The 14,118-nt window shown below is 32.5% G+C and overlaps 1 protein-coding gene across 1 annotated transcript; it reads left to right on the forward strand.

Moving 5' to 3' along the window:
- Nucleotides 1-708: 708 nt before the first annotated feature.
- On the forward strand, nucleotides 709-2,335 carry LOC115967451 (BOI-related E3 ubiquitin-protein ligase 1-like). Its single transcript, XM_031086546.1, has 3 exons — nucleotides 709-932; nucleotides 1,041-1,398; nucleotides 1,682-2,335. The coding sequence occupies exons 1-3, from the start codon at nucleotides 877-879 to the stop codon at nucleotides 2,222-2,224; spliced, it is 957 nt and encodes a 318-aa protein (XP_030942406.1). The 5' UTR covers nucleotides 709-876; the 3' UTR covers nucleotides 2,225-2,335.
- The last annotated feature ends 11,783 nt before the right edge of the window (nucleotides 2,336-14,118 follow it).

A 14,118-nucleotide genomic window follows, 5' to 3' on the forward strand; every position in this document is an offset into this window, starting at 1 on the left:
CAAAAAAGTAGACCCCACCATAGTAGGGTCACGTACCCAACGAGAGTCTCGTAGTTTTGCATATCAGCATACGTGGCAAATAGTGGGGGAGGAAGTCACACCCACGAGGCTTTCGGTCACACGTGGTAAATATTCCTCCCCCCCCCCCTTCCCCCACATCCCCATGTCATTCACTCACCGCACGTTATCTCTCACACACGCACTCATACACTTTTTTTTTTGAGAAACACACAAACACACTTTATATTAGTACTACTGCAAAAACAGTAAAGCCTCAAAATTTGGACACACTACCTATACACTACTATTCCCTATTCCAATAGGGAAAGTAGCAAATAATAATACTACCCCTACTACTATTAGATTTGATAGCCTGGTTTCTTGGTTACTATTTTTTTTTTTTTGAGAAAGGTTTCTTGGTTACTAAGATTAAAAGTTCTAGACAACTTTTACTCCAAAAATAAAAAGTTTTAAGACAATGAAATTAAGTAATTATTAAAACCCTTTATTATTATTATTTTGATAATAATTAATTAGCACCCTTTTAAATATAGAAAAAGCGAATCCAAGAACCAAATCTGCGATATCCCCCAATTCCCCACCTAAGAGTATAGTAATATAATTCCTTTTTGATATGTGTATTTTTTGTATTGTAGTAGTATTAGTAAAATGACTTTCTCTCTCTAGAATTCTTTTTGACTTTCCCTCTCTAAATGACACTCACAACTCACAAACCAACGCCTTAAATATAAACCAGTCCCCCCCCCTCCCCACTTCTCTATTTCATAATCTTCTGCCTCCCTTTTATAAACTTCTCTCTCTCTCTCTCTCTCAAAAACACAAGAAAGCAAAAAGAAAAAAAAAAAACCATCTTTCATGGCAGTTGAAGCTCGGCATATGAACCTGTTCCAGTCTAAGTTCATCACAAACAGGTACCATAACCGTCTATATCTCTGTTCCAGTGCTTTTTTCATGATGGGTTTTTCTTGTTTTCGCTATGAATTCCTATTTTTCTGACTTGGGTTTTGATTTTCTTGCAGAGATTTCGTGAAACTCAATCAGGGAAATCCCAACATGTACAATACCCAGATGGATTCTATGTTGCCTCAGGTTGCAGCAATGCCTGAAACGCTTCCACCTTATTACCAATCTGTTGATTGCGGCAATCTGGGTGGTTCAACCAAGACCTTCATGAACAAGGCCGATAGTGGACTCACCTATGCTATCCCTGTCCCTGATCAGCGAAAGCGTCCTAGAGATTCAATCAATGACTTCAATGCTTTACCAATCCGTCAAAAAACCAACAAAGTCTCAGGCTTGCCATCTTTTCTCGACCAGGACTTTATCCTCCGGGCTCATCAACAACAATTAGAGATCGATCGCTTCCTTGCCCAACATGTAAGTAATTCTTCACTCTGTCTTTCCTACTTTTTCATTATATAAAGTTTGTGTTTTTGGAAAAATTTATAATCTTTTTGTTGTAAAAAGTTGATGACAAATCAAATAAGCTTGTGTTCTTAATTGGATCTTTTTTTTTTTCTTTAATTTCTTCATTATAAGATTTGGAAATTTGGCTATTTTATATTGATCATATAAAACAGTGATTTTGAACTGAAAAGTTTGCATATTTTTTTGGAATTTTATGTACTGATTGTTAAATTTTTCTTTAATTTCTTTACAGGCTGAAAAAGTAAGATTGGAAATTGGTGAGCAAGAAGAGCGGCAATCAAGAATGTTGGAATCAGTATTCCAGGAAGCAATCATGAACAAACTGAAAGAAAAAGACGAAGAGATTCAGAGAATGGGAAAGCTGAATTGGGTCCTTCAAGAAAGAGTGAAAAGCCTATCTATAGAGAATCAGATTTGGAGAGAGTTGGCACAAACTAATGAGGCCACGGCCAATACTCTACGCAGCAATCTAGAACAAGTCCTGGCCCACGTTGCCGAAGACCGCCACGTGGCAGCCACGGCGGACGACGCCGAATCGAGCTGCGGGAGTAACGACTTTGGGCGGTGCACGCCGCCTCCGCTCAATGACGGCGGTGATGAGGCGGTGGGTAGTGGTGGCAATAGGATGTGTAAGAATTGTGGGGTTGGGGAGTCAAGGGTGTTATTGCTACCATGCAGGCATCTATGTTTGTGTACTAATTGTGGCTCCACTCTACGCACTTGTCCAGTATGTCATTCTGTCATGACTGCTAGCGTAAATGTTAATTTGTCTTAGGAAAAAAAAAGAAAAAGAAAAAGAAAAATTCATGTTAGGAAAACAGAAAGTTGATAAACCATAGAAATTTTTTCAATTTTAGCATCTGACTTTTGGTTATTATTTTGATTAGTTTCTGATTTTTTTTTTTTTTGGTAAATATTTCATAATTTGGAAGATTTTTGTTTTATTGGAATTAATGTTTACCATTTGTTTTTCTTGACTGTTAGATTTGGCAATGTGGTCAAATTTCATTGTTATCGAGGAAATTGCCATATGAGGCTTGATATGCAATTGGTATTTACTATTTTTTTTTTTTTTTTTTTTTGTTTGTTTTAAGTTTTAACTCTTTAACCAAACAAAGAGAAGTCAAACTTTATGCCAGCTAAAACGGTACAAAAATAGTGACAGTTTTACTTGTTTTAAAGTTTTCTTTAAAATGTTAAAAACTCCAACAACAAAGTGTCCTATTATATACGTGTGCAAGTGCAACAAAAAATTTTTTTTTTTGAGAGAAAAAAAAAAGGTTAAACTTTTTCTATTTTGGCATTCTTTTTTATGGGAAAGGCAATTTGAGTGGGTGTAGTGTGGGTGTGGTGGGATGTGATTGTGAATGAATGAATGAAGGAACACGAGGAATATGGGGGGCAACAGTTTCGGAAATGCCTCTCAGTGGTTTTTTGTTTCTTCTCTCGTTTCATTCATAATCATATAGGCAAGTAAAGGCAAAGCGTTCAAAGTTGAGGCAGACCTAAATTTTTCATAAAGGGAAAAAGAAGAAAAAGTAGGTTTTAAACTATTTTGAAAAAAGATAACGGGTATTTGATGCCATCATGATCATACCCAAAGTGTTAATGTCAATTTATCCATTATTGTTCTTTTGAAGGACCATAAGTTTTCTTTTTTCCATTCCTTTTTATATTCCCTTTTTTTTGGGTGGGAGGTAATGATAAATACTGCTAGTACTAGATTTTTGACACCTTCAAAAGAGTCATATATATATATATATATATATATATATAGTCTAGTAAGTTATTGAGGCCCCCCCCTTTTTTTTGGGTAAATTGCAGTTAATAGAGTCTCTTATAATCGAATAAGAGATCCGAGATTTGATGTTCAATTCTCATCTATACCAAAAACCGACTAGTGTTTTGGTTTAATAATAAAGAACTTTTATAAATAACGGAAGCCATTAGTTGAAACTTTCTTAAAAAAAGAAAAAAAAAAAAAAGTAAGTTATTGCCTTTTGATTTTATTCTTTTATCTCATATGAAAAATTCTTACCCAAAGAGCACAGTGAGTTCTACGTATAGCTTGGGGAGCCCACTCAGCGAATTTATTGCTTACAGGATCATAGGTTTCCTAGCCCAAGCCCATACGTTATGTCTTATACTCTTATTAAAGACACACTCTGGTTACTGCAGCGTCCAAAACTCATTTATTATTACCGTTTCCTCTAGGTAATTAACAAAAATTACTCCAATGTAACTTGTTATAAGTTATATATTCAACTATAGGACATTGTGGCCTAAGGCTGGAGGGAGGGGAGGTCGGTCTATGCACACATTTTTTGACACACCATTTTCACTACTGATTGAGATAAGTATGAATGATAAGGCAGTGTAAAGTGATATTAGACTAATCACAGTCTCAAATTGACTCATGTAGGGCCAAAAAAACAAATTAAGCTCTCCCCCACTCTAGAAGATCATGATTTGCCAAGAAGATGATATTCTAACTCAACAACCCTATACTCGAAGCCATCGGCCAATTTGTGTCGAGCACTATCTCCTCCATCATTGTCCATTACCTACTCTTGGAAATTTAAGAAAACATGTACTCTTTGAGATAAGTCTTCCATGTAAACAAAGTTTCCATGACTTTATAAAAAGTTCTTATCTTTACAGGCTTAAGTTATCACCGATGATATGATTATGATGGCAAAATCCAAAGCACCTATGGAAAGGATACTCTCATTTACCTTTTTATTTTTTTCCAAAGAGAAATTAGTTGTGTTATATAAACAAAAATTAATCATTAGTTTCCTAGTGGTCACACCTGTCATAAAAATTAAAGTTAACCCTATGATTATAGGTGTACTTCTCAATTTGTGATAAAATGATTGCAACGTTCAATCCTCCCCCTTGTCAATGCTACACTTTACAAACCTTTCAACAACTTTGTTTTTTGACAGTAATTTGGAAATGTTTTGAATAAGAATGAGCGAAATAGCATTAACTCTTTCATTTTACCTTTAGACTCCTTTATATATACACCTCATTATAGTAATTAGGATAGTTTCAAGTTGCTCAAACAATAAGTAATACCAGACGAGAAGGTATAATAAATTACTCATGCTTAGCTAGACATGAACAAGGCCCAAGTTTTCTTCAAAGATATTTATTAGTGCATATACTAAGGTTATCGATTCCGTATCGTACCGGCCGGTATGACCAGAATATACCGTACCGGCCAGCAATCCGGTACGCTCGACCCCCCTGTTTCGTACCGGAAAAAATACCGGGCATACCGGCCAATTTCGGGCAATACCGGCCGGTACTAAAAAAAAGTTTTTTTTTTTTTTTTAAGTTTTGTAATTTTTGAATTTTTGTTATGACAAAATGGTAACTTATTTGCATTAACTTATTAGTATTATTTGTTTTCTTAGTATGCAATGGTAACTTTTAAGCTTTCTATTTTATTTTATTTTATTATTTTTTTTCCCTTTTAATTGATACTAAAGTCTAAAACCATGAATAATTAGTTCTGAATTGAGGAAATGTTTTATGGTAAACTTTTATATTTATTATAATATATATATATACACAGACACATACATACATACACACACACACACACACACACACACACACACACATATATATATATATATTTATTTATTTATTTATAAATATAAAAAATAGCGGTAAACCCGAAACGGTACACCGGTATTGACCGATATCCGAAATATATCGTACCGGTGGCCAAACCGGTACGGCCTCCGATATGGTATTGACATCCTTGGCATATACCCCATTATTCAAATCAATGAAAATGAAGTTTTCCGTTCAAACAAAAAAATAGTTGCACAAACGTTATGTTCTCTAGACTGTGTTTGCTATGTGGGTGTTTATAATTTTGTTGGTTTTTGTTATATTAGGAAGTTTTAGAATATGGGTTTGTGTTTTTTAGGTTTAGTTGGAAGAAAAATTGGGTTTTTATTTGTTATTTTTAATGTTTGAATTGTGAATTAGCTCATGCATGACAAGAAATTTGATGGGTATAAACCTATAATTAGAAACTTTTGTTAGGTATCTTTTTTTTTTCCTGGTAAGAAAAAGAGTAGGAGTGAATTTTTTTGTTATGGATTAGTTCTTGTATGAATAAGAAATATGTGGATTTGCTTGGTTTAGTTTTTACTCAAATTTTGTTGATAAACAAACTCTAAAAATATGAAAAATATTTTCCAATTTTTGTCTAACCAAATACAACCTAAGAAACAATAATTATCCCCACAAATATGTTTAATTTTATGTTCTATTATATGATTGGGAGAAAACAACCAATCAAGAACATACTATTTGCGATACAGAAGGTTTATCTTTTATCTTCTTTTTTTTTTCTTTTTTTTTTTAATTTTTAATTTTATTTTTATGGGTAATTGTAGGTTTATCAAGAAACCCAAATTTAGGGGCCTTTAATTATTTTTTAGAGCAATCTATAGTAAATTTCAATTCTTAGGGTAAATCCATGATAAATTTCAATCAATTTCAGCCATGAAAATAATTTTAAAATATATTATCACGGAAAATTGATCTTGCATTAAAAGAACTAACTTGTAACCCCATGCATATGCATGAATATACTTAAAATATACACATTAAAATGCATAGTATAATTCATATATATATAATTTAAATACTATTGATATATAATCATTTTTATATTTTTTTAACTCTTTAAAAAATATTGTAAGAATATTATTAGGTAGTTTTTTTTTACTAATTCTTAATTTTTGATATTGTGAAGCACTTTTTTTTTTTTTAATTTTTACAATTAATTAATTCTAGACTCTTTGGTTTTTGTACTCAATAACTCACCTGAATAAATATTTATGATATGGTCCCACATTTAGCTCAAAAATTAAGTAATAAAACTCTCTAAAAATAAATAATTTAGAACACAAGATACAAAATTAGACCTCAATTATAGAATCTAATTGGATTTTCTCTAGGGGTGTCAATTCGAGTTAGCGTGTCGGGTTCGTGTCGTGTCAAGGTAGTGGTATTCGACTAAATGGCTCAACTCTAATCCGACCCATTTAATAATCGTGTCATGATCCTTCAACCTTAACCCGACTTGTTAATAAAGCGGATTGACCTGACCCAACCCATTTGAAATGCTTAATAAATAAGTCGTGTTGGGTTGACATAAATGTAACACAACTTATTTCAACCTGCATAATATTAAATATAACATCCATCTAGAAATAATTTTTTTTTTACATCTCAAAAAGCAGTGCATACACTTCAAGTCTTCAACCCACATTCAAAATAATATAGTTCAACAAAAATATAACATTCATCTAGAAATAAGTTTTTTACACTCCAAAAGAAGTGCATACACTTCAACCCAAATTCAAAATAACAAAGTTTAACAAAAATAAAATAACATAGCTCAACAAAAATATAATATCCTTAGAACTCGCCAAATGCTAAGTATCAATATTGAAAGAATTTGAGCAAACAGTAGACTAATCCTGACTATGACCACAATTACCATCTATAGATTCTTTGTTAATGTCCAAATTCATAACATCTTCCACAAGCTCATCCAATTTCATTTGTGCAAGTTCTATGCCAAAAAAAAAAAAAAAGTATTAGTAGTTCTAGGGTCTGTAAAGTTTCCATTTCCAATTATATCCCTTGTAAATTTTTATAATTACTCACTTTTCTTTTTAAATTTAAAATATATGTTGGATATAAAAGGTATTTGACAAATCTAAAATAAAATAAATATTTATTTGTTATATGAATTAAACGGGTTGTGTTAAATGAGTCATTTTGGGTTGACACAAATAAATTGGCGTGTCAAACGTGTTTATTGTGGGTTACGCGGGTTGACCCGCTTATGACACTTTTCTTATCGTATCGCTTTCGGGTCAACCCGTTTATGACCCAAACCCATTAAGGCCCAACCCTAACCCGAAAAAACCCGTGTTGGGTTCGTGTTGTGTTTGCGGGTTGGGTCAAACATTGACCCCCCTAATTTTCTCTAAGTTTTACATGTTAATATATATGTATAGATTTTAGCGATACATACATTAACTTGACTTGAAAGGATCGAGATCCTTTGATCTTTTAGGATAAATCCTCGGTAATATAGGTGATCAAGTGTTTAATGATTATCTTCTCAAAAAAATAGTGTTTATTATGTTTAATAATTAAATTATGGTAGTTTTTATATATAAGAAGTAGTACTAGTATATGACATAATTATGAACACACAAAATCTACTGAACCAACTAAGATTAACCAACAGTGAAATTATAAATAAATAAAAAATTTGCAAATATGTTTAATATAATTATATTAAAAGGGAGGTATTATTCTAGAAAAATCGCAAATGAATGACAACTATTAGGTTAGATTCAAACACAAGAGTGCATAAAACTGATACAAGGTAGGTGTTCAGGGCTTTCAGGATTTTTTGTAAAAACTTTCACAAGGCATAATGATGCTTGTGGGCATGGCTTCCATTCCATGGTGTAATTGTTTGGAATTAACATCTGGAATGAAAGGCAAAATAAATAAAAAGACAAAAGAAAATTTCTGAAGACCTACATTTTGATTATGGTAGCTTCAAAATTCCTTGATTTCTCCATCAATTTTATATTGTTTCCCTTCCCAGACTTAGCTCCCTTTGTTAGATGAGCTGTGTGAAGAGAGTTTTTTTTGTCACTTGAACACATGTCGTGCTTTGATAAGTTAATATTTTGAATTAGTACTTCTTGCAGAGGATATGTAGTTTAGTATGAAACTCAAGCAATGGGTCACCTGTTGACCGCTATCATTGTACTTCTCTTTTTTTTTTTTTTTTTTTTTTTTTTTTTTTTTTTTTTTATTATAAAATAAAATAAATTAATGAGTGGAATAAAATAAGAGGTGGTGTATAATATAAGGAAAAAAGCAATTAGATTATAAAGCATATGGTAGCAATAGTGAAGAATTCAATGACAGAATATAGAGAGGTCTAATAATTTGTTGTGCCTAACTAGAATTAATCTTGGAGCACATTTGAGGTGGTTTTGAATTATCACAATGTGTGCAAACTTAGCTATTCTACGATTGCATGTGCAAAAATGCTATTTCTTGTTGGAAGGTGAGATTATGTATGCATTTCGAAATAATTTAAGACCTTTATTTTATTTGGGATAAAAAATTACAAATCCATCTACGACCCTTGGTTGTGGATGGTGGATTTTTTTTTATTATTTTATTTTATTTTTGTAGAAAAAAGAATGCTTCTTTGATCGAGGACTTGGCTCAATGTCCTAAACAGGAGGAGGGTATCTGGGGTTGATGAAAGAGAGAAATTGGTGTGGCTTGAATCAAATTCATTCATGTCAGTCATGTGTAATTGTAATTCGAATGAAAAGTTATTTGTGTATTTGGAAACTGCTTATTTTATTGAAATTAAAATTTTTTTTATTGAAAGTACCATAGATAAAACTAAAAGGTAGTTGAAATAATACAATGAGATTCATAACTAGTACCAAAAAGTGCAATAAAACCCATAAATAGCTAGTTTTTTAAGCCAATATCAAGCGCAAACTTTAGTTGCCAATTCCCTTGTATGTTGATAAGCTCTTATGCTTTCAAGGAGGTTTCCATGACCATGGCAAAAAAATTTATGCGTTTAGTGCATGAGATACCTTCTCATGACCATAATTAGAGTTAATAAGAAAAAGTTTAGGTATAAATCAACTTGGAGTCATCTTCTTTCAACTTACAATGTGGGAATTTATAATATTATTGTCCATGTATGATTTTAGTTGCATGATTTTTTAAACGTATGGTATGACTCGTTTTAATAATGTTAAGGATAAGGTTGCCAGCCCAAAATAATGGTGACGTGTAGCTGTGATGTAGCTGCATAAATTCAAATTTAAATCAGATCTGTGTAACAGCTGTAGATAGATATTTCAGTTTTCGATTTGAATTGTAACAAGAGTTTTAGATTGAGATATGATAAGATAGGATATGGTAGAATTATTTATGTTTTGAACTTCCTTTGTATTTGAATTTGTATAGTTGTATAATTTTATAAATGATAAGTCCCAAATCAGATTGGATTGAGTTTGCAAATTATATCAGATAACTATTATCTTTACAAATAATATATATGAATAGTCTTATAATATGCCACATTAGATTGGAGAAAATAACTCGAAATTGGTTTGGGAGTAAACTATATCCAAAGATAATATGTTTTCTCCTTAGTTACTCTCCATCTTAGCCTTATTTTAGGATCTCAGTTCCCGCCGAGATAGCTTTCTGGGATGGTCGGTGGCATCCAAACTCAAGTTCTAATTAAAAAATTTTATGTTCGGTACTTGTGCCCAAACCAATTTAGGGCCTTGTCAGAGTCTCTTGGCTAGATTAGTAAGGATTGATAGGTTATTTTGCAACAATACTATCTAATTGGCCACCAAATGAGCTCATCAATTAGAGATGTTTTTTTAATGATTCAAAAAAAAAAAAAAAAAAAAGAGATGTTTTTTTTAAAGAGGTTCGAGTTGTCGAGAATGGTGCACCACCATATAGGTGCTCGTCCCAAAGTCACTCACCTGGGATCCTATACTAGGTTTTGACCTATTTTTTGGTACACACTAGGTTTTGACCTATTAGTTTATATAACTGGTCTAGAAAATAGAGTACCTACGAGACCACGAATTATTTTATAATTTTTTATTACAATTTTGACTTGAAAAATTATGGGTGGTTAATCATTATTTATACATAAATTTATTATTTTTTCTTTATCAATCACACACTGTCATGTTATAGTTGTTGGAAAGATAAGCACTTTGAAGAGCTTTCTTGAATAATTAATATAACATATAGAGACACTTTAATCCAAAAAACTTAAGTCCAATGGGTATGTGCTCAATTATATTATCTTGTTTCTTAATTAATAAAATTTACTATTGTTTCCTCTCAATTATGTTATATTAACTACTCATTTTTCTCATCATTATTCAATGTGGGGTTTTACTTATATGTGTATACCCAACAATCTCCCCCTCACTATCTCTACCTCTTAGTGGGCTTCAAGACCTCTCTATGAGTCATGAACAAATCCTACTTGCTCCCCCTTGCCTAATGGCCTTTTTCCTTCACTAGTGCATCATATATGAGCCTCCACGCATCAACCCACACATCTTTTATCCTCCATGGGAACCTTGCACCTTATTGTTGTCTGGCACCATTGGAACCTCCATAACATTGTCACCTTTACCCCACACCACCATGGGTTCTGATACCACTTGTTTGGAAGATAAGTACCTTGGAGAGTTTTTTTGAATAATTAATATAATATATAGAGACACATTTTAATCCAAAAGGCCTAAGCCTAATAGGTATGTGCTCAATTATGTTATGTTATATTAATTACTCATTTTTTTCATCATTAATCATTATTCAATGTGAGACTTTACTTACACGTGTATTCTGAACAATAATTATAACAAAAAGTTGTGAAAAATTCTATGATCTAAACTTTTTCCTAGAAGATATTAGCAAAACGATTGCGACCCTTCCTTGTACGGTAGAACTAAGAACTTATTCATTTAAGCCAAAGACAGGTTGGTTCCAACTTCCAAGTAGGTGTCCCAATGACAATTATATACGTTAAAATGGAGTTTCATTCGTGACAAAAATGTGGGGTTAGGCTTACCATATCCCCCTAATGTTATCAACTTAATCATCAATATAATGTCATCCGTCTATTTCAATATAAGATGGAACACAGCTTCCTTTGAGATTTTCTAATCTTTGTGAAGTATAGTACACGGCTATCTTTTATCTCCATATACCATATATTTATTTTGTGTTTAATTGACATTCACTTGAAGTGCAATTATCTCACTTTTCACTACTTCCTTTATTTGAGAGTTAATTGGACTCACGGGCATGCACTCCAATATGTCACTATAGCTACCTTACATCCAATAGATAATATTCTCCTCAAATTAATTCTAATTTGATTTTTTTTTTAAATAATGTGTTTGCATGAGGTATTATAACACAAACAAGTAGTTTTTATTAATAAAGAAAAACTAATTAATAAGGATGTAGCATGGTCTTATTTTGTAATGATAAATACTTATTTTGATAAAATATGAAGTTACTTTCAATCACACATATTGGTGTCACAAGATTACGGGTCACACTGCACACACATAGCTTTTTGTGAATGACATGTGAGGTTGCCTCCACCTTACCCTTAGCATTTTAATCTCATAGTCGTTGAGTACAACCAAGTCACAAAGCATCATAATTGATAATTGGGTCCTATGGTTTACTTGCATTGCCGACAAATTGGGACAAATAGACCGGCGTGGAGTTGGTGTAGTCGTACAAATTTTGGGTACTGGGGAATGGTAACCCACAAAGGTCATGACTCATTGAGAGAGAGAGATCATAATCTGGAAAATTTAAGCAGTGGGGTTGGGTTTTGGTTTGTGAGTGTCTGTCTCTTCAAGTTTTTTATGTCCTTTAGAATACAGACAAATGGTAAAAGTTTGTGTCACATTTTCATGTCCCACCAACTCATCGTGTTGTTTCATAATTAAGAGCGACCCCTCCCTCCCCATATAATCCAAAAAGGGGTTTTTCTTTGGAGGTCGGTCTTTCAATGAATCAGTGTTTTCTGAGGGAATCTTCTTCATGTATCTATAAAGAAAAAGTGGCTAAGTATGAGTACTGCGTTGTCTCCATAGGCCCTAGCTGTTGGTTCCTTATAATGTAACGAAAATGACAGAAATGAATTTTCTATCTTGTCAATTGTAAAGAATATAAAAAGAAGAAATTTTTTTGTTAAACTTCCTTTGTCTTTTCATGATTTGGTTTGTGGTGGTATGTGTTCCATGTGGATCTGTTCTGATTGTCTTGCGAGGGTAGTGATTTTTCACCTATGCCTATGGTTGAGGACAATTTTGGCACAACGAAAGGCCTTTTTTTTTTTGATGGGGCACAACCAAAGGCCTAAAACACATTAATAGGGCTCATGAAATTTAGCCCAAACCTATTGGTGTAGCCCAAGAAAAGATAAAGTTTTCTTATGTGTATTGGAGGAAAAATGAAAGTGATAAATCAGCTAAAACACCAAGCCCAATACCAATTAGCAAGAGGACCATTTTTTGTTAATTTTTTCTTCTTTCTGCTGTATGGAAGGCGAAAGAGACATTTTTTGTTAGCATCCACTTGGACCCACTCAAAAATCCCAAAAATCAGCTTGGAAGACATGTGAGACCATTGATTTTGAGATTGACGCCATGCTTAAGTAAAACAAGACAATTCGTGAAAACAAAAAATATATATCTATCGCGTATAAGTTTTACCTAACACACAACCCCTTTTCAGTTTCACCATTAATGCAAGGCTGATGTGATCCCTTAAATTTTTATTTTCTTCTTCCTTCTGCTGTATGGACCAAGCTCACTTTCTGGTTTGAAAAAAAAGGGAAAAAAAATTAACATTCCATATTTTCTTCCAATGTATTGTGATGAGCATGTTGATGAAATTTATTAGGGTTGTGAGGAGTAATTAGTAATGAGTGAGATGAGTCTTTTGTTTCTTTTGTGCACTGTGAGATACTCCTGTTCCTGTCTGTTTTTAATTCTTTCTTATATCACAAACCGTCTCAATCACCGCAATTTCGTTTTTGCTTTGTAGAGTTTCAATTTGTGGTATTTGCTTTTATGATTTTTTGTTTATTATTATCACACCAAGATACTAATTGATTTTTGGTATAGACAGAGATTGAACCCCAAATCTTTTATTCAACTATCAAAAACTTTACTAATTGAACTAACTAAAATCCACATATTTCTTAGATAAAGAAAGCCAAACACCCTTAAGGATCGTTCACATTCATTGAATAATAAAGAAGGATAAGGTCAATAAACTAAGTTTAATCTTCGTTGCATCCTCTCCTGTCATTCTTGGTCAAAGGAAAAACAAACCAAAAAGGCTTCTTGAGATAGCTAGAAATAGAATCAAATCTTTATGTCATATGGACCACTTAAATTCATTTTCTTTCAAATCATTCGCAGTCACCAAATAATAAAACATTAACGGGAATACGTCTCTTGGTTGAAAAGGATAGAATACTTTAGAAAAGAAGTGTGTGCTATTACATGCGTTTGTATAAGATAATTAGAAAATGAAACAGAGAAGGTAACGTGGTGCACCAGAGTTGTAGAAGTTGTATACATTTTGTATTACGAAAATTTATTAACTTGACATAATTAGAATGAAGTAGTTGATACTTGAGATAGTCTTTAACGTAAAGCAATAAATCAAAAGAAATTCTGAATCAATATCAGAATATGATTCAAGAATGACTGCTACGGGATCAATTTGACAATTGAAATGCATCTGTTAACAACTTTGGAAGATATTGGAGTACGTACAACCTATATTGGTGCCCTATACAATTGCTTTATTGGATGAATTTATCGTCATGTTTTGACTTTTGAGAAGTTATTCCTTTTATAATAAGTTTATTGTAGACATACTGGTGCTCCATTCACTTGATTATTGAATGAATGTTTCATCATGTATTGTCACAATGACAATTAAAAAGAAAGGGGAAATTACCAAATAACATTTTTTTGATCTTGTTTTCCT

This window comes from Quercus lobata, chromosome 11, assembly GCF_001633185.2.
Source record: "Quercus lobata isolate SW786 chromosome 11, ValleyOak3.0 Primary Assembly, whole genome shotgun sequence".
NCBI classification, from domain to species: domain Eukaryota; kingdom Viridiplantae; phylum Streptophyta; class Magnoliopsida; order Fagales; family Fagaceae; genus Quercus; species Quercus lobata.

Excerpts from the sequence above, each read along its gene's own strand:
- LOC115967451 (XM_031086546.1), top strand. The coding sequence starts at position 877 with ATGGCAGTTGAAGCTCGGCATATGAACCTGTTCCAGTCTAAGTTCATC. Across the intron at positions 933-1,040 it reads TCTAAGTTCATCACAAACAG|AGATTTCGTGAAACTCAATC; the intron begins GTACCATAACCG and ends ATTTTCTTGCAG. Across the intron at positions 1,399-1,681 it reads ATCGCTTCCTTGCCCAACAT|GCTGAAAAAGTAAGATTGGA; the intron begins GTAAGTAATTCT and ends ATTTCTTTACAG.